General features: G+C 33.3%; 3 protein-coding genes across 5 annotated transcripts; 2 read left to right on the top strand and 1 right to left on the bottom strand.

Moving 5' to 3' along the window:
- The first annotated feature begins 1,906 nt into the window (after positions 1–1,906).
- LOC129904592 (SNF1-related protein kinase regulatory subunit beta-3-like) lies at positions 1,907–8,610 on the top strand. Of its 3 annotated transcripts, none has more exons than XM_055980156.1 (4): positions 1,907–2,015; positions 2,588–2,652; positions 7,787–7,845; positions 7,923–8,610. In XM_055980156.1, exons 3-4 carry the CDS (start codon positions 7,813–7,815, stop codon positions 8,256–8,258), a joined length of 369 nt encoding a protein of 122 aa, XP_055836131.1. In that variant the 5' UTR covers positions 1,907–2,015; positions 2,588–2,652; positions 7,787–7,812; the 3' UTR covers positions 8,259–8,610. The 3 variants fall into 3 exon arrangements, with proteins under 3 accessions (XP_055836131.1, XP_055836129.1, XP_055836130.1); XM_055980154.1 differs by having other exon boundaries at positions 2,009–2,097; XM_055980155.1 differs by lacking the exon at positions 1,907–2,015 and adding an exon at positions 2,311–2,331.
- A 4,458-nt stretch (positions 8,611–13,068) lies between these two features.
- On the top strand, positions 13,069–14,847 carry LOC129903131 (high affinity nitrate transporter 2.4-like). Its single transcript, XM_055978631.1, has 3 exons — positions 13,069–13,879; positions 13,965–14,080; positions 14,168–14,847. Exons 1-3 carry the CDS (start codon positions 13,070–13,072, stop codon positions 14,832–14,834), a joined length of 1,593 nt encoding a protein of 530 aa, XP_055834606.1. The 5' UTR covers position 13,069; the 3' UTR covers positions 14,835–14,847.
- Positions 14,848–19,205: 4,358 nt separating this feature from the next.
- Positions 19,206–21,021, bottom strand: LOC129903132 (high affinity nitrate transporter 2.3-like). Its single transcript, XM_055978632.1, has 3 exons — positions 20,203–21,021; positions 19,999–20,114; positions 19,206–19,878 (listed from the first exon to the last, which is right to left on the bottom strand). Exons 1-3 carry the CDS (start codon positions 20,989–20,991, stop codon positions 19,206–19,208), a joined length of 1,578 nt encoding a protein of 525 aa, XP_055834607.1. The 5' UTR covers positions 20,992–21,021.
- Between the last annotated feature and the right edge of the window lie 3,975 nt (positions 21,022–24,996).

Genomic DNA, 24,996 nt, shown 5'->3' with positions numbered 1-24,996 from the left:
GGGAGTTTTACCTCCTCGAATGCGATTCCGTGAAGCCGTAAATGCTCCGTATCGCCTTGGCTATTAGCCTGTCTAATCAAATTATAATTTTGAGCTCTCATCATTCACATGATCACCCTAAACTTCTCCTGACTCAGAATTCGTCCAAGTCTGGCCTAGGCTCAAATTTTCTGAAGTTACTACCCGAAGTTTCCTGGCCCGAAATTCTTCCCCCCTACCGACGGGAGCAGGTCGTTACAGTATTAACTACCAATTTCCTATCTAATTAAGGATTGCAATATCAAAACCAGCTAAGTAACTATCATTTACACAGGATAAGAATTCAGAATTTGTAATACATGATTTGGTCTTGATCGTGATCTTCCTCTCACATGCACCTCTTGAACAACCTGCTTCACCAACATTGTAGGAATTTTGGTTGTCTTTTGATAAATTTGTTGGTTCCTCTCATTCCAAATGAGATATACATTTGCAGCCATTACCATCCTATACACCTCAACTCTTGTTTGCTTGCCTTTGCAGTGGGTATTTACCCAAAGTGTTCCCTCTTCCCATCCTCGAGCCTCACTATGTGTATTTTTTCAATTCAGGACTTTTTGCCACACCTAAGATGAAAACATACTATGAAAAAATAGATGATTATAGCTCTCAGCTTCAACATCGCAGAAAAACAGAATATATATCTTCTACATATCCCCATGCAACTAATCTATCCCTTGTGAGGAGCCTATTTTGCAGTGGTAAGTATAATGTGAAAATCCACTTAGGGCAAACTATATTGTTGCAAGTCAGTCTTCTTCCCTCCATCTTCTGGTAATCTCCTTTAAGAGCTTTATATAGTTATTTGATAGAGAACTTATCCAACTTTTCCGCCAATAGTCTCAAGCTATTTGTGCACTTGGAGTATTTTTCTCACCATCCAAGAAGCTTGAGGTGCTAGCACATCCCATAAGTTTCTCTATTTCTATAGTACATGTGTACCCATTTCACCCATAGTTTATCATTTTTAGTACTCAAAACTCCACATCAACTTATTTACTGCAGCCTTGTTCCATGTCTGAACATCTAGTAAAGAGTCCCCTTGCAGTTTTAGGACTGTATAATTGTTCCATTGCCTTTCTTGATGCCTCTACATCTCCTGTCAATTCGAAAAACTTAAAACAAGCAATGTTTGAAGTTAGGTTTAAACATCAGACATATATGTCTGAAATTACATTTTCTTAAAACATTCAAATATATTTATCTGAAATTAGACTTTGTTAAAACTAGCTTCAGATGTGATACATGTCTAAAGTTATTACAAAGTAAGTGGGTATTTAAAAAAATATTAGTTTCAAGTTCAATATGATATTCAAATAAATTTTTATATTTTTTTTGTTTGGTTAATAAACATATATGGTCCAAAGTTAATTCATAATTTAATATCATAACTAGTGATGGTAAATGGACAGTTTGATTATTTTTTTTTAATTTTAAAAACAGGACGGGTTGAGCTCAGTGGCGGACCCACATGACGAAAAATTATTTATACGTGATTAATTTTTTTTATGTATAAATAATAAATATCGAATTCTTTTCGGCTAGTTCGTGTGTACTTTTTTAAATTTTGAAATCTTTTGTTAAAAGTTCTGGTTATGGACAAGTTGAAAAATATTTGTATAAAAACGAATTAGATTTCAACCTGCCCATATGGACTCATTTTCCCAACACTAATCCCATTGTACAGATTAAGTAAAATTAAGTTAATTAAACAAGATAATCAGATCTCATGTAGTATTTCAATTATTTTCTTAATTTGACAAGTTCTTAATTAAGATATTTTATAACTTGGGCCATCTGCTCTTTTTGCTTAAGCTCAATTGTTTTTCTTTTGTGTGTTCCTATTTTTCTTTTTTTCCTTTTTTTCCTTTTTTGGAAGAAGTTTTATTTCTTTGGAGAATTATTTTTTCCCCTAAAATACAATTCTTGTGATTTTGTAAATTTGATTCTTTAGATTCTAAGGCGGAATCTTCTAGGTGAGATACTCTATATAAAGATTGTTTTAGTTTTCTTTGTTTTAGAGTTTCAGAACCCCTTTTGTTTTTCTGGCATTTTCAGGTGAAATTCTTTGTTTTTTGCTCTATGTAAACTTAAAGTTTTGATTTTTATATACTTTCAGGCTTGTTTCTGTAGATTTTATGTTGAAAGAAACCATTTAAACTTAATTCTTGATCTTTTCGCTGTTCTGTGTTTTATGGATCAATTTGGTTTTTTTAGTTTAGTAGTTCTTGTTGGGGTTTTCTGCTTTTTTTTTTTGGTGGATTAAAGTTTTGATTTTTCTGGCATTTTCAGGTGAAATTCTTTGTTTTTTGCTCTTGGGGTTACTTTTATGCTCCATGTGAACTTAAAGTTTTGATTTTTATATGCTTCTTTTCCTGTTTCTGTAGAGTTTGTGTTGAAAGAAATCATTTTTACTAAATTCTTGATCTTTTTTTCTGCTTTGTGTCTTGTGGATCAACTTGGATTTTTTAGTTTAGTAGTTCTTCTTGTGAATTTTTGTTTTTTGGTGGATTAAAGTTTTGTTGGGTTTCCATTGATTTTTGTGCAGATGGGTTTTTGGTTCTGCTGAATTCTTTGATGTATGATTGAAGAGCCAAAGGAAAGTTGAATCAGGTTAGTGTAGCATGTGGAAGTTAGATTAGTTCATGAATGTTTGTCTTTGTAGTTCTTTGTTGTAGAATCAAGATGACATTTACAATCAATGTGTGTAGATACCCTATGTGAATGATTGTGTTAAGTAGAGCTTTCTTAAAGTTTTATGTTATCTATGATATCTTCTTTTACTGGATCTTTTTTGGGGTGAGGGGAGGTGGGGGGTGGTACAGAGGCAGGATTTGTAATTTATGGGTTCTAAATCACAATTCTTTTTGCTTATTGAGGGTTTATCGGAAGCAACCTCGCTACCTCCCTAGGTAGGGGTAACGTCTGCATACACACTACCCTCCCCAAACCCCACTTGTTGATGTTGATGTTGTTGTTGGTGGTGGTGGTTCTGTATAGATTGTTTGTAAATGTTAAATAAAATCTTAATGCAAATATAGGGTTTGAGCCTAAGTTACTGGTTTTGCCGAACCCGTAACTACAATGCTGGGCTCTGCCCCTGGGTGAAGCTGCATTAACAACACGGTAAATTATGAGCTTTTTGGGCTATTAATTTATTGACCTTCCTGTTTTTAATCATTCCATAGAGAACTAGAACTCAATGCTAAAAGATCATTTGGTTCTCTTCTTGAGACTTTTGATTTTTCCCTCTATATCTTCTTTTTGGAGGTTGGCTAAGTAGTTCATTCTTATTTTAGAAAGAAATCTTTGTTTAAGTCTATTAATATTTCAAGTTTTCAATGTGTAGTTGCCGGTAAGCAACTTTTATCCACTTTTGATAGGCTTTGTGTTACTGGAGTTATCCTGCACTTGGAGGAAGTAGGAATTTTGTTTCTTTGTCAAGCACCTGTTTGAAGATCTTTTAGGAACGATAAATGTGTCTCAATTAGCTATTAGGCTTAAAAGAAGTGTGATTGAATTGTGCAGCCACGAGATGTTTTGCATGGTAGATAAGTTATAAGCACTTAATCATGGAGAAGGAAAGAGTTTAAGTATCATCTTCCCTTGAGCATGGAAAGCACATGGTGTTTTACATGGTAGATAAGTTATTAGCATTTAATCATGGGAAAGGAAAGAGTTCACGTAGTATCTGCACTTGAGCATGAAAAGCACATGGTGTTTTACATGGTAGATAAGTTATTAGCACTTAATCATGGAGGAAGGAAAGAGTCAACGTAGCATCTGCACTTGAGCATGGTAAGCACATGGTGTTTTACATGGCATATAAGTTATTAGCACTTAATCATGGGGAAGGAAAGAGTTCATGTAGCATCTGCACTTTAGCATGGAAAGCACATGGTGTTTAGCTTGGTAGATAAGTTATTAGCACTTAATGGAGAAGGCAAGAGTTTCTGTAGCATCTGCATTTGAGCATTGTTTCCATGTGTAGGTGTTCTCCCCCTAAATTACATGTAAAATTAGTTATACGTTCTAATGAGCTACGAGTACAATTGCTCTGTATGATAGTGAAGAATGCACTACTAATCAGGAAAGAAAAATAAAAGTATTTAAAAGAGTGCAATAGTGGATGCTTGCTTAGAAGTGTGGACGCTTAAAGATGAAAACCAAAAGAAATGGGTTGAAAGGAGCTAAAATTTGCATAATAGATTACAAATGTTAGTTGGGGGAGGAGATTTGATGGTGATTATGGTACGCACTGCTGTCATCAAGGTTTAAAAGAATTTATGATAAACATAGTTGGTCCTCGAGGAAGTTTCTGAAATTAGATTAGTCATTTTAGTTAAATCTAATCATATATGTGTGTGTGTTGGTGTGCAAGCACCTTCCTGGGGAGAGCCATTATCAATTAACTTTCAGTAAGTCTTCTGTGTAACCTTGCTCTACGAACGACATTAACAAAACGGAGAATTTGTGGAATAGTTTAGCTTTTTGTTTCATCATAAATTAACTAGTTTTGAGATGGTGGTCAACCTTCCACAACACTCGTCCTTTATCGTGATTTGTGACCAGCAATTTGAGTAAGCTGACATAAGCGGGGTTTAATATGATCTAAGACGAGCTTAAATGGTGCAACATGGTCAGTGAAGATTCATATAGCTGACCCCAATTTGTTTGGGATTGAAGCGTAGTTGTTTTTGGCTTATGGAAATGAGTTGGAAGAGAGACAAGGCTGTTTGGTGGAGTGGAAAGGTTAAACCAATAGCTAAGGCTTTTGAATTTGTTAGGACAAACTTGCGGATGGATAATTCTAACTTTTTGACATCAGTTATTAAAAACAGTTGGTTGAGTTGTCACGATCGAAGACATGCTCTTATCTTTGGCAGAATTCTTGGGATAGTTTAAAAAATATAACAACTACGACTCAATCACAACTAGTTTCTTTCACATTTATTTTTTAATGGTTTGTGAATGTATGGGATATTATCGATGCTTGAATTGCTGCCTATTTGGGACTTTTTTTATGGTAACCAGTTGGAATGTGGTATCGAGTGCAACATATATGGAAGTAGGGGTAGGATTATGTAAATGTGTATGTGTTCCATCTATATATAGGTCTTGTTATTCCAATAGCTTCTTGTTTAAATTATATGTATTTAACCCTATTTAGCGTCTCATTTTTTGTGCTTGGTTAAGCCATTATGCGGTCATCAGCTGATCATTAAGTCAAGATGGAGTAGGTCATGTTTTCAACTTTGTTTTCATGCGGGTCATTATTTTATTTTGAGAATATTAGAGGCCAGATAGAGTCAAATAAATTAGGTACTTGTGGTTGTGGTCATTTCATAATTGAAACTTTTGGTGGACAATTTACTCTCTCTTTTCATTTTTACTTGTTCAGTATTGACTTGGCACACCCCTCAAGGAGGAATACATAGAATGACAATTTACTATATCACCCTTCGAATATAATAAATTCTATGATTTGGAAAATGAATATAGATAATAATAGGGGTAAATTAGGATCTAAGTGAAAAATTATCTATTGATTTTCTAAACAAGACAAGTAAAAGTGGACATCTATTTTTTTGTACGCACGGAATTGGGGCCCTTTGTGGTTTTATAACCGAAATCATAGGTTTCATCAAAACTCAATTACGAGAAAGCTATGGAGTAAAAACTATCATGGAAAAGTTAAGAGTCATCATGTTCATCACACAAGATTAAGGGAAGAAGGTTTAGGAGAAACACAATCTTTTGAATCCTCCTTGAAAATCTTGAATTCAGTCTTCTTTTCTCTCTATTTCTCCCGAAAAACTGCATCTGGCAGTGTGCGGCCTCCCGTCTGTAACTCTCCAACTTCTATTTATATCCCTCGGGCCTCGCCCAACCCTAATAATTAAAATTCTGAAAAAATTGCATTAAGGTTGTGCCGTCGCAGCGACCAAAACTCCACTGCTGCGACGTTCGGGGCTGTTTAAGAAGTTTTGAAGGAACATTGCAGCGTCCAAAACTTGACCGCTGCAACTATCGGGGCTGTTTAGTGCACAACAATACTTCAAACAATTTTTTCAATTCTTGAATCTTGTGTATTTCCTCCTTATCTCCTTGCATATCTATCACCAAAACAACAAATCTGGGAGGATAACATCATATAATACTTAACACTCAATAATTCAAACATGAGAAAAGACATAAATACACATATAAATATGACTCATCACTGAGGCGCAACAGCTTTCGCAAGGGGACACTGGGGGTTTAGAAGTCTACTATGCCTGATCTACCTTGATTAGGTTGATTAGCTTTCCAGATTTTGTTAAGAGCTATTGCACCCCGGGGAACAAAGTGACGGGCAAGGAAGTTTTCCATTTTAAATGGCCAGGGATTCACTATTCTCATGTTTTAAGGTCTAAATTTCTCATTTATGTTTCCAAATTATTTTTGGTAGTTTGAGAATTCTAATGAAACCAATAGCAAGAGAAAAACTCAATCTGGTTTATTATGCTTAATTGGTACTCCCTAACGGTGCCTAGCATTCTTTTACAAGCATCTTCGTTTCCCACTATACTTGCCGACAATGCCACCCACCATCAACGACAAATATCTTCTCCTATATCAACCTTGCTAAGGGCCTTGCTTAATTGTGAAAGCAGTTAAGGTGGAAATGGGTAATGTTGGTCTCTTATCCAATCATGCTTTGTGATGCCTAGTGAGGACACATACAAATTTTCATCCCCTTTTCCTTGGAAAACTGTTACTGCTAGTATTTTGGGAGCTGGGAGAGAATTTCTTATGTGGATTGTAGCTTGAAGGCGGTGCTTACCTTTTTCACATGGATTTCTCTTCCTTTTTCTACTTCTAGAACATGGAGAATGCTATTGAAGCTCATGTGTTTCCATTTTCAGAATAAAGTTAAAGTTTAGATATTTAAGTTTTGAATATTGGTCGGTGGTGTTTAGTTTGTTGACTAATATTTGGAAGAGTTATTTGTGAAGGTGGAATTAGAAGTTCTTCGATCGATGTTACTCTGATTTTTGGATAGGTTGAGGTATCTAGTTGGGAAGATTGAGTTTGATTATGTTTGTGTGGAATTTCCTAAATTGGAGTTTAAGCTAGGAGAGTGCGAGTCCGGTGCAGCAAATTTTGTGGATAAGCGCGTATCAGCTTGAAGGAACTCGTTCTAGTGCTAAAAGGACAAATCATTATTTCTTATTTTCATTGGAATTAGTAACAAGATTTAATCTTGTCTAATGTCCTGTGAAACTCTATTTATCTCTCTCTTGGATACACATTGAGGAGGCATCTGTGTAAGTTCATAGCTGCAATCGTGTGTTGCTCACTTTGACTTGACATGTTCTCGGAGAATAGCTCTGTAAATCTTGAATAAACGTTTAACCTTAGGTAAGTAATTCTTCGGATTCTACGTATAGGATTAGGATCTTGTTGCACATATTTATGAGAAGATTCTACAGTAGAAAAGAAATGCTTGAAACCTTGAATTTGGTCTTCTTGAATTAAAAACCATCATTGAACTAGGTCATTCTCTTCCACTGCAGGTGCCTTGTATATCCCGGAAACGTAATTTTAATTGTACCACTGTCTTTGTTCATTTGAATTGCGTAATTATGCTTTTTCTTGGTTTCCATTTATGATACATATCTTTTAAGTATACGTTCAATGTTTACCTGAACTAATTTAAGGCTTTGAATCATGTCAATTAAAGGATTCCATCTCTCTATTTCAGTTTGTGCGACTCGTCGTTGAAGAAACATGAATCAACCACATCAGTATGGCGAAGCTCAAGTAAGTTGCACATTTCATACATAGTGACTGTACCATTGTTTCATTAAACTATGCCTTAATCCAAATTATGCACACAGGATGAAGCCATCGTGACAGGTTTCGAAGTACCAAGATCACCCGATGCGAGTTACAACAACGTACATCCTGGAAACGAAGATGATGAGCGTGAACCACCAATGGTTCCAACACATCTGCACAATACCGTATTGAACCACCACAGTGTGACTAGAGAGCAATCTGCAGATTTGCCATCACCACAACACGTGGTTCTAAACCATCTCTACCTCGAGAACAGACCAGCTCCGGGACCAGTCGTGGCAGTCGGTGTAACATCTCGTTTTCGCTCAAAGTATGTTACTGTCGTGCTTTACAAACCAGTTGAAAGGAGAGGAGGAAGTAGCAGCAACGCCTGATTGTTCGTTTTGATGGAAACAATAGATAGAGAGGTAAATACACAGCAATTGATCTGCAGGAAAACGTTTATTTCTTCACACTTGGTTGTGAAAGTAGATAAAATTAGGATCGCGATCGCCCTTGGACTTGAAACAATCAAAATTAGATCGCGGTTAGTTTCGAAATTTTTTACTTTTGCAGTATGGTTAAAAAAGTAGTCATGTCTGCTGTTAGTATGACTTTAGCAAAGTTTCATTGTTGTGCATTAGACTCTGGCATATGTTTGATTACCTTATATTCATCATGTGTGATGACCTTTACAATTATATACTCTTCATTCTGAAAAGGGATCTTTATACAAATAGTCTTCCAGATTCACCGTTTCCTTTTTCTAATCGGTATATATAGTTTATGCACTAATTATATATGGTTATATACAATTTATACATGAATTGTACATATACTATACATTTGATGGTTATCTATAGTTCAAGCGGTTGAGTGAGCGGCTATTTGGATTAATTTTTCTTAAAAGAAAAAACAAGAATGCTACACTTTGAATTTACATTTAAAACAATTTCGAGCAAACTGTTCTGTTAAACAAAAAGTTTTATCTGTGTGTCAAAGAGATTCGAAAACTTATGTATTATGTATATTAGATAATTGAGAAGTTTGAAAGATGCTATACTACTTGTATTGGATGAGGAAAGGCTCATAAAGAGTTTTTTTTTTCGTTAAGTGTTCGGTATTTGCATTGGAGTCCGACTAATTTGGATTAGTGTCGTGTAGGACCCCATTTGGGGAAGTGTTTTCTACCAAGAATTTTTCCATAACTGAGGCTCGCCTCTGGTTAAGGAAAGAGGAGTCTCATCCGCTGCACCACATCCTTTAATGGTGACTCATAAAGAGGTTTTATTCATATTGGAGCTCAGAGATAGGGTGGCTTGAGTTGCAAGGATTTTGGATTATCTCAGTCTTTTGTGTGCATTAGTCCATGAAACTTTTGAAATATGACACACCGACTTTGTTTGACTGCTAAAAAACTATAAGTATCATTTAGTAGGTCGTCATAAATGGATCCACAAAAAATGAATTCGACACAGTCGATCACACATATTTTACACACGAAAAATTGAGATGATCCTGAATTTCTATTTTGTGATTCATGAATATCAAAAAAAGCGATGTCTGTCCCTGAAAACTATGAGTATCACTTATTAGGTAGTCACGAATGGATCCACAAAATTTAAGCTCAAACATAATCGGTCACAAATTTCAAGAACTTCATGAATTTCTATAAACACCCAAAAAGTCGAAATAATTCTTAATTCTTGTTTTGTGATCCATAAACTCCAAAAAAACGATGTTTTCTCTTGAAAATTTATGAGTATCGTTTACTCGGTTGTCACGAATAGACCTACAACAATTGAGTTCAAACAGAGTCAGTCACATATACTTTGAAAATTCATGGACTAATACACACACAAAAATGAAATAATCTTGAATTCTTGTCTTCTAACCCATAAACAACAAAAAAGCGGCGACTGCACGACTGCACCTAAGAGGTTATGAGCATCATTTACTAAGTCGGCATGAATGGGCCCATAAAATTTGAGATCAAACAGAGTGGTCACACATATTCAAAAATTTATGGACTAATACACACGAAAAATTGAGATAATTTTGAATTTCTATCTTTGACACATAAACACCAAAAAATGCGATGGTTTGCCCCAAGAAAATTATGAGTATCATTTACTAGACTGTCTCGAATGAATAGATAATTTTGAGCTCAAACAGAGCCGCTCACACATATTTCAGAAAATTTATGAACTAACATATACGAAAAATCTTGAATTCATATTTTGTAACCTATAAACTCCAAAAAAAAAAAACATCTGCCCTTGAAACCATGAGTATCATTTATTAGGCCGTATGAGTATCATTTATTAGACCGTCACAAATAGACCCATAAAATTTGAGCTCAAACATAATCACGCACACTCTTAAAAATTCATGAACTAATAATACACACACAAAAATCAAAATAATTCTAACTTCCTATTTTGTGACCCATCTAATAGTAAATTTATTAGTATTAAGATTATGACATTATATCCTATGTTATTGTGACATTCAACGTAAGTTATATGTGCCAGACCTAACTTTTTTATTATTATTCGACATTTAATATTTATTTTAGAGCCTCGATTAACATAAATTTTCGCTCCATAAAATGGATTACAATGAAATACATGAAATTTCTTCATTTTTGATATGAGGTCTTGAGTTTAAATTCCTGAAAATTGAAAAAATATTATTGAGAGCATCGCCTAAAAAAAAGGTCTATAATCTGTGAATATAGATTTAATTGGACGTTAATAAAAATATCAAATATGTCCGCCGCCGAGGCTCAGAAATAATAATAAAAATATAAAATGAAGTACGGCATCTATACGGATAGTTATCTTTTTATAAGTCATAACTTTTATATATATATATATTAGGGGTTTAGCTCCTTTAAATAAACTCTATTTTAATAAAAACACTTAAATATAATTTTGTTAATGACTTTTCCAAGATAAATATTCTTAAAACTAGAATTTCTATTTTATTAATCTCGTTCTTAATTAATAATTATTATCTCATAAAGTAATTTTTTTTAACAATTAATTATTAATTGAGTGATTATCTGAAAATAACTCAATATATAATTTAAAATATGGATTATTAATTAGTAATGTCGAATGTACTTTGTTTGGTTCCGTATATTGAGCTTTTCCTAATTGTCAACTCAATTAAATAAATTAAAGTTCAATCATGGATTATTAATTAGAAATTAATTTGGGAATTAATTCTATGTACCCATCTGATTAGTCAGACACATTATAATCATTCACTATTCAAGATGTGTTTGGTGCGGAAGAAAATATTTTTCAATTATTAATAAATGATTTGATCATATTTTAAAATATTTTCTTTAAGAAACAACAAATAAGAAAATAATTGATTGTCTTCTACCCTCATCCCTACACCCACTCCATACCCCTACCTCCCTTAACCCTGATCACCACGCTTCATCTCGATTATCTCATAATATTTATTTAAATTATAAAAAAATATTTTTAAAATAATATATTTTGCATATTTAATTTGCTAAACCCTATAAAATAAATAAGAAAACTATTTCCGTGAAAAATATTTTCTACCACCAAACACATCCTAGAATGATAATATCCAAAGATGAAGCCAAGGTCAAATGAATGACTAATGCAGGCCGGAGCACAAAATATATTGTATTTTTATAGGGTTCAGGGAAGGACATCACTCTAAAGGATGTGTATGTAAAAGTTTATCAAAGTGCAAATATGAGTGGTTATTTTCGCAAAACGAATCCGCGATCTATAAATTAAACGAGATAATTTTACTGTTGTTTTCATGATTCAAATGCGTTATCTATATATAGTCTAAGGAATGAGTGTTGTGCTTATCTTGGCTCTTGATAGACTTGTAAGTTGCCCTATACATTGAACTTATATATAATTGTACCTTATCTTAAACCAAATTAATAAAATGACCTTAATTTTAATGATTGAAATTTGCCAGAGCTCAATATTGACCAGGTAAACAACAACTAACTAAAGTTTATCATGGATTATTATTGGAAAAATTATTTAAACAAAAAAAAAACTAATAGGTTAGACTAATGATAACCACTCACCAGAATTGTGTACCATCTTCATAATGTTACCATGCATCTAACTCTTGCTTTGAATACTATATAATTTTTTATTTTTTTTTATAATAATGTTGTTCAAGCCAGTTTTCGTGCACCTCAATTAATTTCATAAAATATCTGTCACCTTTCACCAGCAATAAATATTAACTAACTCTGTTTACCAAAACTATGACAGATGGAAAAAAGTTATCTAATAATTTTGTTGTATTTGCTATTCATTAGCATGAAATAAATCGAAAAAAAAGTTTGAAGAAGCCGGATCCATGATTTTAACTTTGTGGGTTCAGTATTTTCTGAACGCATAGTTCATTTGATTTCCTCAGTTCAGAAGTACGATATTATTTATACCTATCTAGTGTGTTTTCAATATAAAACGTCTTTAATCGAAACTACTGAGTTTTATTGCAAGGGCGGATCTAGTACTAGAAGCGTGGGTTCAAATAATTTTAACCCAAATCAGGATTTTTTTTTTGGAACCCCACGATAATTCGCAGTCGCTACAACTTCTGCCATAGCCTCTGTCATTCGGGTGAGCACTTTGTGCGCAGCGGGTAAACCCCCTATTGTGTAATAACCTGCAAACCATATAGGGGATATAAACTGCACTAAGCAAGTCCTATGCGGGCTATGCGACAAACTCGACTCAAAAGGTATTAAGGGGGGATTGATTTCGGGTCATCTGTTTGGATAACCAACCTCTAAATCAACTGAGTCAACCTAAATGACACAAACCATAATTTATTTGTGTAAAATTGGAGAAAATGTTTTTCTCCATACGAACACACCTAAATCTGGAACAATAACTATTAGTTAAGTTAATAGCTAATAAGTTAATTCCTACTAAAATGATGATGAACCTTTGGGATATACGATAAGTACAAACACTATTCATAATTAGATGCGGCAAAATGGATTCCAATTAATTAATTAAATTAATTGTGACCATTCAGAATCTCCATTGGTTACTTTTAAGACCTATATAAACACACGTAAAATTGTCACAACATATTAAATACATCAAGCAAATCCGTAATTAATTACCAACCTTGCTTAATTACCATTTTAATCACTCTGTTTCTTTTTTTGCCTAAAATGGGTGATATTGAAGGATCACCAGGAAGTTCTATGCATGGTGTAACTGGTAGAGAACCAGTTCTTGCATTTTCAGTAGCTTCCCCAATTGTACCAACTGATACTTCTGCCAATTTTAAAATTCCTGTTGATTCTGAACATAAGGCTAAAGTTTTTAAATTTTATTCGTTTTCGAAACCTCATGGCCTAACGTTTCAACTCTCATGGATTTCATTTTTCACTTGTTTCGTTTCGACTTTTGCTGCTGCCCCTTTAGTCCCTGTTATTAGGGACAATCTTAATTTAACTAAAATGGATGTTGGTAATGCTGGAGTTGCCTCTGTTTCGGGTAGTATCCTGTCTAGGCTCGCGATGGGCGTGATTTGCGACATGTTAGGTCCTAGATATGGTTGCGCGTTTCTTATAATGTTATCCGCCCCTGCTGTTTTTTGTATGTCTTTTGTGTCATCGGCTGGGGGGTACGTTGCTGTGAGGTTTATGATTGGATTCTCACTCGCGACATTTGTGTCATGTCAGTATTGGATGAGTACGATGTTTAATAGTCAGATTATTGGACTTGTTAATGGGACAGCTGCAGGATGGGGGAATATGGGTGGCGGTGCTACTCAACTTATTATGCCTTTGCTCTACGATATAATACGTAGAGCGGGGGCCACTCCATTTACTGCTTGGAGAATTGCATTTTTTATTCCTGGATGGCTTCATGTTATTATGGGAATTTTGGTGTTAACTCTTGGCCAAGATTTGCCTGATGGTAACCTTGCTTCTTTACAAAAGAAAGGTGACGTTTCTAAAGATAAATTCTCAAAGGTGAGTAAGATCGTTGTATTTGAGATTGGATCTAGTACATATCAACTATATATCGCTAATAGTTACTTTATCTGTCTTTTCATAGATATTATGGTATGCTGCAACAAATTACAGGACATGGATCTTTGTCCTGCTTTACGGATACTCAATGGGAGTTGAATTGACTACAGATAATGTTATTGCTGAGTACTTCTTCGATAGGTTTGATTTTTTTTTCCCTAACCTTTACGTTATGAACATCAATATTAAAGAAATTGAATCGATTTTTTTCATTTTTTTTTTGTGTAGATTTGATCTGAAGCTTCACACGGCTGGAATCATCGCTGCAACGTTTGGTATGGCTAACCTATTAGCGCGACCATTTGGAGGATGGTCATCAGATGTTGCAGCCAAACGTTTCGGGATGAGAGGCAGACTATGGACCTTATGGATTTTACAAACACTTGGTGGTGTATTCTGTTTTCTTCTTGGAAGGGCTAACACACTACCTTTGGCTATTACTTGGATGATCATATTCTCAATAGGTGCACAAGCAGCATGTGGTGCAACATTTGGTATCATTCCTTTTATTTCGCGAAGATCATTAGGTATAATCTCGGGTATGACTGGAGCTGGAGGCAATTTTGGTTCGGGATTGACACAATTATTATTCTTCACGAGCACAAGGTACTCGACAGGAACAGGGCTAACGTACATGGGGATCATGATCATCGCGTGTACGCTTCCAGTATCTTTAGTTCATTTTCCACAATGGGGTAGTATGTTTTTGCCTCCATCTAAAGATCCTGTTAAAGGTACTGAAGAACATTATTTCACTTCTGAGTATACTGAGGATGAGAAGAAAAAGGGGATGCACCAAAACAGTATCAAGTTCGCCGAGAATAGCCGGTCGGAGCGCGGAAAGCGCGTGGGTTCAGCACCTACTCCGCCTAACGTAACGCCAAATCGCGTGTGATGGAAGAAAAAAAGAACCTACTTATACTCGATGTTTGCACAAATATAACAAACGTTTAAGATATGTCTTGTAGATGAGCTTTCATTATGTAAGTATGGTTAATTATTAGTATGCATTCTCACTTCAATTATGAAATAACTTAATTTGATGTAAAGATCGGGGTGGAGCGAATAAAAATGTACATAGTGGTTTCTTGGTTATGTTTGTACACTTTATTTGAATATTCCAAGAGCTCATGGTTTGTTGGATTCTAAAAAAAATCATGAGAGTCAATTCTACCAAATAACACTTTGGAAAATTATATTATACAGTTGCCATATAATATTTTTTTTCTATCCTGTTCCCAGAAAAGGAATAAGACCAAAACACTCTTGGACCTTGAAGATTTCGAAAACAATTAATTAGAAAAGTTTCAATAATGTTCATGAAGGGTGTTTATAAAAAGGTTAAGGACGGGTGTTCACGGGTCGGTTTGGATTGGTCATTGGTCAAAATTAAAATCAAAATCAAATCAATTTAATTAGTTTTAAAATTATTAAAATCAAACTAAACCAAATAAAATATACATTCATCGGTTTGGTTGTTATCGATTTCGGTTTGGTTTGGTTTCGTTTGGTTATTAACCATAGACCATACACAATAATAAAAGAAATGATTCATTCAAAAGAGGAAAAAAGACAATAATTCATTCAAAAAAAATAAATTATTTTCGTGTCATTTTGGATCTTATAATTCTTATACCAGAACTTTAATTATGTTCAACTTCCTACTTATATTATTAGCTAATCCATTGTACCAAACAACATAAACTTACTGAATAATGCATAAGCTAATGATATAATTATACAAATAAAAGACTCATCATACCTTACTATTTTAAATTAGTGTGCTGCATTTTTTTGCATAAAGAATGTTTATATATAGATATAGATATAGATATATAGATAGATAGATATAGATATAGATATAGATATATAGATAGATAGATATATGTTGTTGGTTCGGTTAGGTTATTTCTTCGATTTATTTTGAACTAAACCAAAATCAAACTAAATATTATCAATTTTTAAAAATGTTAAACCAAACCAAACCAAATTAAAAAATCGATTTATTTGATTGATTTGATTTAGTTTTTTGGTTTGAATCGATTTTTACCTAAACCGTGAACGCCCTAATTAAGTTATTGGAACTAAATCAAACCAAGTAAGTTGGCTTTTCATCTTGTCAATATTTATCGATTGTTAGTTATTTCTGTTAAACGATCATTATTCTTTATTATATATATAAGATCATCTAATTATAAGCACATATTGGATAAACTATACTCCAACATAACACTATTAAATTATTTACTCTTTAATAAAAGAAGAAAAGATACATATAATTAAATTATATACGTAGCTGCTTTGAGAAAGTCATATGAATTGTCAAATAATTTAGTTATTTTCAAGGGACTTAATAAATTTTTTAGCAATACGATAATTTATTTTTATAAAAATTAATGATTTCTGATTTACCAAGATATCTTAATAACTACGTATACACTTTCTTTTGGAAATTAAAGTAATAACGAAGCTGAAGCAATCCTAGTGTTTTATTTTTATTTATTTATTTGTTTATTTTTGGTGAAAGTAAGGTTATATGTAAACCCCCCCTCCCCCCTCTTTTTTTGTATTTACTCTTTGGATTTTAATTTACAAAGTATGGTCTATATTTGTCAAATTTTTTGCCATCACGATTTAATTTTAAATTAAAGTGCTTAGTCAAATACTATTGAGGATCAAATTTGTAATAAGGTTCACTAATTCAATGACAAAAATTGTTATGTGCCTTTTTAGCATCTATTTATATGCAGTTCGTCAATCAAAGTAAGGAAAACCAACATATTTTAATAATGCACACAAAAAAAATCAAATAAATTCAGATTTTATGATCACGAAATATCAAAATAAATTATGTTAGTCATAGCAAATATGGTGAGTATATTAGTCATCAAGACATTTTTGAAGAATACATCAAATTTCAATTAAATGAAATTCGTCAATCAAATTCAAAAAAATTAACATATACTAATTTATATGAAAATAATCAAATTCATGAATTCGTATTTTATGATCTCAAAACAATGAAATAAGCGATGTTGGTCATATTATTGCATATACACAAGTATGATTAATTCATTTGGTCTACGACCTAGAATATTTAAAAAGTTAATTATTGGACGATAATCAAATAATTTGTTGTCATGAAAGCTACTTTTGTCTCTCTTTATAATTAAATTAAATTAAATTAAATTATCGAAAATGAAGGGGTACGGCACCGTATTTGCCGTACCTTAGTTGACTTTAAATATGTTTTTATTAATTAAATTTCTTTTGACTTATCTTATTGCTCAAATGACGTCAGAAATTTTCGATTTCTTATTTGGTGTCCGATATTTTTTTGAGGTCTGATTAATTTAGATTTGTATTAATTTTTTTTTTTGGAAAATAAATCGCTCATCCTTCAAAGATGATTCTATTTTTAGAACTCAAATCTAAGACATATGATTAAAAATTAAGTAGCATACTTATCATTCCACCACAATATTACGTTTGATGATGACATCAAACGCTCGTGTTTGTTTATATCCATATCCTCTAAAGTCTAAACTGTATTTGTTTATTATAACATTTACAATTCCCTATTGCGCAATTATAGATTAATTATATTATACTTTCATTGACAACTTAAATAAACTTATATAATTTTGATGCTCGCTAAAAGATTAAAAAAAAATATAGGTTATTTGTCTCAATTATGTGAAATCTTTCTCTTTTTACACAATTATATAAAGAATGATGTCTTTTAAAATATTTAGTAATAATTTAATTTTAAACACTCTTTTTTATTTTTAATAAGATAATTTATAGTTACAGGAACTTTTAGGACTTATTTTAGACCATAAGTGTTAAAAAAAATCTTCTTAAACTATGATTTATATTCAGCCAAACATTTATATTCCTATTATCTTATAGGTTGCTCTATCTCTATCTTGTTTACTTTGCAATTGTCAAAGTCCATACATTATTAAATCTTCTAGTGCTACAAAGCATATATAATTATATGGAATTAGTTTCTCCTTCGTTATATATCATCTAACAAACGTATATATCTTAGCTTCTCCTTTCTTTGTATAAACTTGTAGTTGAATTTATTTCACCACAAAAAAAGAAGGAATTTAATAAGCTACGAATTTCGTATTTCGTCGATGATTCAATCATAGATAACAATTTTTTTATGAAGACTTTTGCTATTTAGCTACAAAATTTTTCTGTAGTCGCTAATTCCTATTTTTTTTTCTATAGTGTTTTACAGGATGATGGGGTTAGAGAGGTTGATGATAAGGTTGAAGATGAAATTAAAAGGATCATCCATGAAGATCAAGAAGGAACCTTATGACAAAATTGAGAAGAGTGAAAGTATGAGAGTGGAGATAAGGAGCAAGAAGGCTCAAAAACTCAATGAAAAAACTCTCAAAATTGCAGATTCTCCTAAGACTAGAAGCTATCCTTTCTAGCGTATATATATTCCTTGGAAATAGTCTCTCTACATTACACAAGGTGAACGTAAGTCCCCAAATCTTATTTGTGAGATTAAATTAAATATGTTATTATTATTGTTGTTATATCCCTCGAGTACAAAGTTATGTAGGATTATAATGGAGAAATTGTTTAATCGGTGAAAAATAAAGTGGGGATCGATCGCGATGTAGTGAATAAAATTTGTTTAAATATTACTATGTGGGGTTGCTTAATTTATGGGCTCCTTTTGTCTTTACTTACTCTTATGTGTGTTTTGTAAAAAATACATGTATTTTATTCTACGTTTTATATATCTTGCATAAATATAAAATTATAAATAAAAGAATCTGGTTTTCAAAAACTAAAAAAAATAGTTTTTTTCGTAGAAGCATTTTTGGGATCTTAGCCAAACTCAAATTCTTCTCTAGTATTGAGAACCTATATTTTAAATTGATTAGTCAAACACAAACTACACTCTGCTCTCTAAAAATACTTAATTTTTTCAAAAAGCACTTTCCAAAACTTTGTGGGGAAGTTCACCAAAGGAAAATCTTCTAAGTAATATAGGTCAATTGGAGTTCGTCAATCAAATGAGTCATATACTAATTAAAAGAGAAATGTTATTGCTCATCAATTATATTAATTACATAAAAAAAAATACATCAGTACATGAAAGAAAACGCAAAACAAAAAATATATATATATATATATATATATGGATTCATGGTTGTATTTGTGAATTAAAACAACCAATCATACTCCACTAATTAAACATTACAAAATACATTCATTAATTTTATTCTAATAGTTAAACATGTTCTGGACTACTAGAGTAAGTTGAAGTGGCTACAGATGTAACAATCTGTTTTTTCCCACGTTCAGATCGGCTATTTTCTGCAAACTTAACACTTGCAAGATGTAGCCCTTTTTGTTTTTCATTTTGTGTCCATTCTGATTCATAATAATTCTCTTCATTATAGTTTCCATCATTCGATGCTGGAAAAAACATACTCCCCCATTGTGGAAAATGTATAAATGCCACAGGTATGGTACACACTATCGCCATTAACCCCATCCATGTTAGCCCCATACCTGTAGAAAATTGCGTAGTTGAAAAAAATAATAATTGTGTTAACCCGCCCCCAAAATTGCCTCCAGCACCCGTGAGCCCAGAAATCAGGCCCAATGATCTTCGCGATACAAAAGGAATGATACCATAGGTTGCACCACACGCGGCTTGGGCACCGATTGAAAAGAGGATCATTGAAACTATCGCGATGGGAAGTGATTCAGCCTGGCCCAACCAGATACAGAAGGCTCCTCCTGTTGTCTGGACTATCCATAGGACCCATAACCTTCCTCTCATCCCGAATTTTCGGGCTGCTACATCCGATGCATATCCCCCAAAAGGACGAGCCACAAAATTCGCCATCCCAAATGTTGCAGCTATCATTCCCGCCGTGTGTAGCTTCAAATTGAACCTGTCAACGTACTTCAAACTATCAGATCACTTATAAAAATAACATTGTATACCAATAGTGTATATAAGTTCAATTCTACGGCAATAAGTTGAAATGATGCGTTACATTTAAAGAGCTTACTTGTCGTAAAAATACTCTGCTATGACATTGTTGATGCAAAGTTCAACTCCCATGGAAAACCCATAGAGGAGGAAAAATACCCATGTCCTATAATTTGTCACTGCATTTCGAAGAACCTAGAGAAAAATAAACGAAAATCAGTCCATATATGTTCCTAACGAGTACATTTATTTGTACGTGTATATATACAGGGCGTAATCTAACCTTTGAAAATTGATCTTTAGCAACATCACCCTTTTTTTGGAGAGTACTAAGGTTTCCATCAGGTAAATCTTGACCAAGAATTAGGACCATAAGTCCAATAATAATATGTAACCATCCCGGAATAAAAAACGCGATACGCCAAGCAATGAACGGAGTAGCCCCAGTTAATTTAATTACATGAAAAAGAAAAGGCATGAGGAGTTGAGTAACACCACCCCCCATGTCACCCCACCCCCCTGCCACACCGTTAACGAGTCCAATAATCTTGCTATTGAACATAACGCTTGTCCAGTATTGACACGACACAAATGTGGCTAACGAAAATCCAACTAAGAATCTCATAGCTATGTATCCCTCTGCATTTGAGATAAAAGCAACAGAGAAAACAATAGGGGCAGTTAAAAGATTGAGAAATGCACAACCATATCTTGGACCAATTAAGTCACATAGTACCCCCATGACTAGTCTAGAGAAAATGCTACCGGAAACAGACGCAACCCCTGCATTACCAATATCTGCACGCGTTAAATTAAGGGTGTCCCTAATAATTGGAACTAAAGGAGCAGCAGCAAAAGTGGAAATAAAACAAGTGAAAAATGAAATCCAAGCTAAGTGAAAAGATCTCATGTGGGGTTGTGCAAATGAAAAGATTTTGATTGATTTTGCCTTGTGCTCTGAGTCAACTGGCAAATCAAATTTGTTGGATTGGCTATTATTGTCAACATTTTGGGAAGTGACTGAAAATGCAAATGTTTGTTCTCTGCCTAGAGGGCTTTCAAAACTAGCCATTTTTGGTCAAAAAACAAAATTGAAGGCTTAAAGAGGATATAATAAGCACAAAGGTTGATAGTGTGTTGTGATTATTTGGAAATGAGAAAGTGTGTGGTATTTATAGGAGTTTTAGGGAATTTTTTTATATTTTTTTTTATGAGTTGACATTGTATAATCACACGTATTGTACACATTGGCATCACATGGTATGTTTTTTTTTTTTGGTAAAATAAAAGAAAATAAAGAACGTACTGCTAATTAATATAAGAGCTGTGTACTTATAATATTTAGGAATCCAATGTAAGCTTTACTCATGCCCAACTACGGATCAAGGAAAACATAGCTTATCTATTCGGCTTATAAATCCACCTAGTGTTACGATCGATGGAATGGTAAAAATTCATGCATTATTAATCAGATGTATCGGATTTGATTTCAGGGAATAACATTCTCATCTTTTGATAGAGAGTATACGAAATCCCCATTAGTAAATTTTCTACGATGAAAATTTGAATATTAGTCAAACCAATGGTAATTTTGAACATCATACATCTAAATTAAAAGAAGCAATCTCTAATACACCCGCACCTATTGTCCGGAGTTCGCTCCTAAGAATATAGGCATTCCTAGTCACTCACGTCAATTTCATGAGTTTCTTGTCCCCATCACATTGAACGACAACAAGGTGTAAATCCAACTAGAAAAATCATATTTTGATCGCATAAGGATATTTAGGTTTGATGTTATACTTCAAGTTTTAATGCATCAACAAACTATGAGGCCTGATTGGTGGACCTGATCCTATGATCGGTGTGTGTCACATACCAAATGGGAGACAGCTGTAAAAGAAACCATGGGACCTGATCAGGACAAATCAGAAGAGACTACAAACCATATTGGGACCTGATCGGGGGACCTGGTCCAGCTGTAAAAGCTGCCACCATCTCTTGTTGTTGGTGGGCAGCAGCTGGACGACAGAGATGTCCAGCCAATCAGAAGGTACCAGGTTGTTTCGTCCATATGCTAAATATTATCTTTGGGACATAAAACAACTCAGTTTTCATACATCATTTTTTCAAGGCAAAAGAAAAGTGGTGTGTGTGCTCAAAAGAAAGAACACTTCCTCAAGGCAGCAGGGACCTGATCGAACTACTATTGAAGAATAGTTTTAGGTTATTGCTTTGTTGTAATGTTGAGTCTAGTGTGCTAAACATTGTAAAATCGGTTCTTATCATATAAAGGAATATTGATTACTTCTCTTTGTATTATGTCATTGTGACTTCTTTGCTAGAGTTAGCATTGAAGTAGTTGGAAAAGTCTACATTAACCTAGGGGTGGTTGTGTAGTGGTCAATAGTCTTATTGCTTAGTTTCCGAGTCATTGCTAGAGCTAGCCTTGATCAGAGTGTTGAAGTCTACATCAACTAGAGTGAGTTGGGGTAGTGGGCGTCTCGAAGTCTTGTGATAGGATGTTGCAAGTATAGGGGTGAAGAGGATTTGTATCTAGTTACATAGGTTGTAATAGATCACTTTGCTCTTGCATCTAGTGAAGATTGACTGAAAATCCTGTTGGGCAGGTCGTGAATATTTCTTCCTTGAGAAAGGAGTTTTTCCACATAAAACTCTTGTCTTGTTCATTACTTGCATTAGCTATTCGTTTCTTAAGCATTTTGTTAATTGACTGTGTCAAGGGACCTGCTCCCCTGACTCGTGTGGTGGACGCATATAATCTATCATTTGAGCTGATGATTATGTCAGGATGACACTCTATTGTTGAGTTAAAAACTTAAAATTTAAAGTAGGAACGTGGAGTGGGGGTGGCTAGGATTTCTGTGTCATCTCTTCTTCTTTTTTTATTCATTTTATTAACATCTAAATTTTAAAGTTCTCCTTTATATTTAGTCAACTTATCAACCATGTGCTTTGGTGCCTTTTTTATTTCTTTTGATACCTTATATCTTTGCCCCAAAAGAAAGCAAAAAAGTAAATAATAGACAACTTATGTAACTTCTTTCCTTCTATCAAACTTTAGGGATAGTCATGTATCAAATTAAATTATATAACTAATAAGTATCATGTTCAATAACATTTTAGTTATTATGACTAAAAATTTTACATATCATGCACGATATTTGCTTATCCAGTTTACATTATCGCATAACTAAGACTTATATAAATTATAAGTCAACTTATGTCTTATTATTTTTGAAAAGTAGAAGATGAAATAACTAATATATGAATATTTAAAATGCATACTTAATATTTGTATTACTATAATATCAATTGGCACAATTCTAATCAGCAACCAAACAACCCTTTAGTGAATAAAGTTATACTATAACCCTATCGATAAGAGGAAACATATATTCGAAATGTGCATAAATTAATACAATTAAAGAAAAATATTATTTTTTTAAAATGTGGAACCCCAACTATGTTTCAAAATTCAAACGTTTTAACCATCAAATTGATGGTGGATATATAAGAGGATAGACGTGAGAAATTGACCAATTGATAAGTCACTAAAATGTTTGTGTGGGACAATGAAATTGGACTTTTGCTATTTAAATTATACTTGGTACTCCATTTTGTAGTCTAATAGGACAAAGCTAAGATTATTATTTTTAATTAAATTTCTTAGGTTTGCTTGGCTGTTTAAAATTAATGCAGATCTCAATGCGTTTACTAGCTGATATTTTTATAAACTAGATAAAAAAAACTCAATATACAAGAGTGCACATGTGAATTATTCTATAGTCACAAGCTGAACAATAACAATAATATATCCGATGTAATTCCTCAAGAAGGGTATGAGGAGGATGATATGTACACAATTTTATTCTTATTTTGTGGATGTTGAGAGACTATTTTTAATAAACTCTCGACTCAAGTAAAACACATCAAAAATCAAGTATGTAAAGCAAACACGATAGTGAAAAAGTCTTGCTGAAAAACAATTTTAAAGAAGAGAACAATAGCAATAAAAAATAATATGATAAGCGATGCAAAGGAAATAACAGGGTAATACTATAAATATTGAAGAATAAGATATATAGTAGGAGAGTAATAATAACAATACTAATGAGAGAACTACAAAACGCTCGACTATCTACTAACCTTCTGTGTATCCTAATCAACGATTTTCATATCTTCCTATTTAGGATCGTGTCCTCAGTGACTAATCACCTCTCCTCAAAATTTCTTCGGTGTACCTATACATCTCCTCATACCCAACCTCTCACACCTTCTCACTGAGTCATCTATTAAAGCAATTGTTAACTTGACCTTAAGGGTAGGGATGGCGATAGGGCGGGGCGGGTTGTGCTCAACCCGTAAATCTTTTAAACCGCCCCGCCCTGCCTCGCATAACTTTTTTTTCATTTTCAATTTGCCCCACCCCACATAAATTTTTATGTTTTTTTTCTTTTTTGATTGAGTTTAATATGAAAAATAAAATTCATATTTTTTTTCATTTTTCTCTAATTAACATCTCAACAACTAATTAATTATTTCTAGTTAACATTTCAATAATTGTTTCTTAATTGCTAATTAACTAATTAACATTTGTCTAGTTTAATTTTTTTTAAAAAAAAAAAAGTTAAAATTAAAGTCAAAGTTTAATATAAAAAGTTTATATCTTTGATTTCTACTAATTACAAAGATCTAATTTTCTTCGAGTTCCTATTTGATACCTTAAACCCGCATAAACCAGCAACTCATCCCACTCCGCATTAATTTTGATAATAATTACTTCAATTCGCCCCGCATTCACCCCACCCCGCATAACTCTAAATCTTCCCCGCCCCCACCTAACTCTAATCCTGCCCCATACCCGTCCCGCACCATCCCATTGCCATTTCTACTTAAGGGTGACTAGCTAGTTTACGTTTGTGTTGTGATGGAGGTAATAAGGCTCTAGTCCCCCTTCTTTTTTGTATCTCATAAATACAATACGATCCAGATACATTGGGTAACTTTATTTTAAAAAAAGTAAAACACGAGCCTATGGAGCAAGTGAAGTCAT

This window comes from Solanum dulcamara, chromosome 9 (genome assembly GCF_947179165.1).
Source record: "Solanum dulcamara chromosome 9, daSolDulc1.2, whole genome shotgun sequence".
Taxonomy (NCBI): domain Eukaryota; kingdom Viridiplantae; phylum Streptophyta; class Magnoliopsida; order Solanales; family Solanaceae; genus Solanum; species Solanum dulcamara.
This window is presented reverse-complemented; position numbering and strand designations above follow the sequence as displayed.

Bases quoted from the DNA above. Each gene is read 5' to 3' on its own strand.
- LOC129903131 (XM_055978631.1), top strand. From the start codon at position 13,070: ATGGGTGATATTGAAGGATCACCAGGAAGTTCTATGCATGGTGTAACT. The intron at 13,880-13,964 runs GTGAGTAAGATC...GTCTTTTCATAG, and splicing joins CTAAAGATAAATTCTCAAAG to ATATTATGGTATGCTGCAAC. The intron at 14,081-14,167 runs GTTTGATTTTTT...TTTTTTGTGTAG, and splicing joins GCTGAGTACTTCTTCGATAG to ATTTGATCTGAAGCTTCACA.
- LOC129904592 (XM_055980156.1), top strand. From the start codon at position 7,813: ATGAATCAACCACATCAGTATGGCGAAGCTCAA. The intron at 7,846-7,922 runs GTAAGTTGCACA...TTATGCACACAG, and splicing joins ATCAGTATGGCGAAGCTCAA to GATGAAGCCATCGTGACAGG.
- LOC129903132 (XM_055978632.1), bottom strand. From the start codon at position 20,991: ATGGCTAGTTTTGAAAGCCCTCTAGGCAGAGAACAAACATTTGCATTT. The intron at 20,115-20,202 runs GTTAGATTACGC...ATTTTTCTCTAG, and splicing joins CTAAAGATCAATTTTCAAAG to GTTCTTCGAAATGCAGTGAC. The intron at 19,879-19,998 runs GTAAGCTCTTTA...GTACGTTGACAG, and splicing joins GCAGAGTATTTTTACGACAA to GTTCAATTTGAAGCTACACA.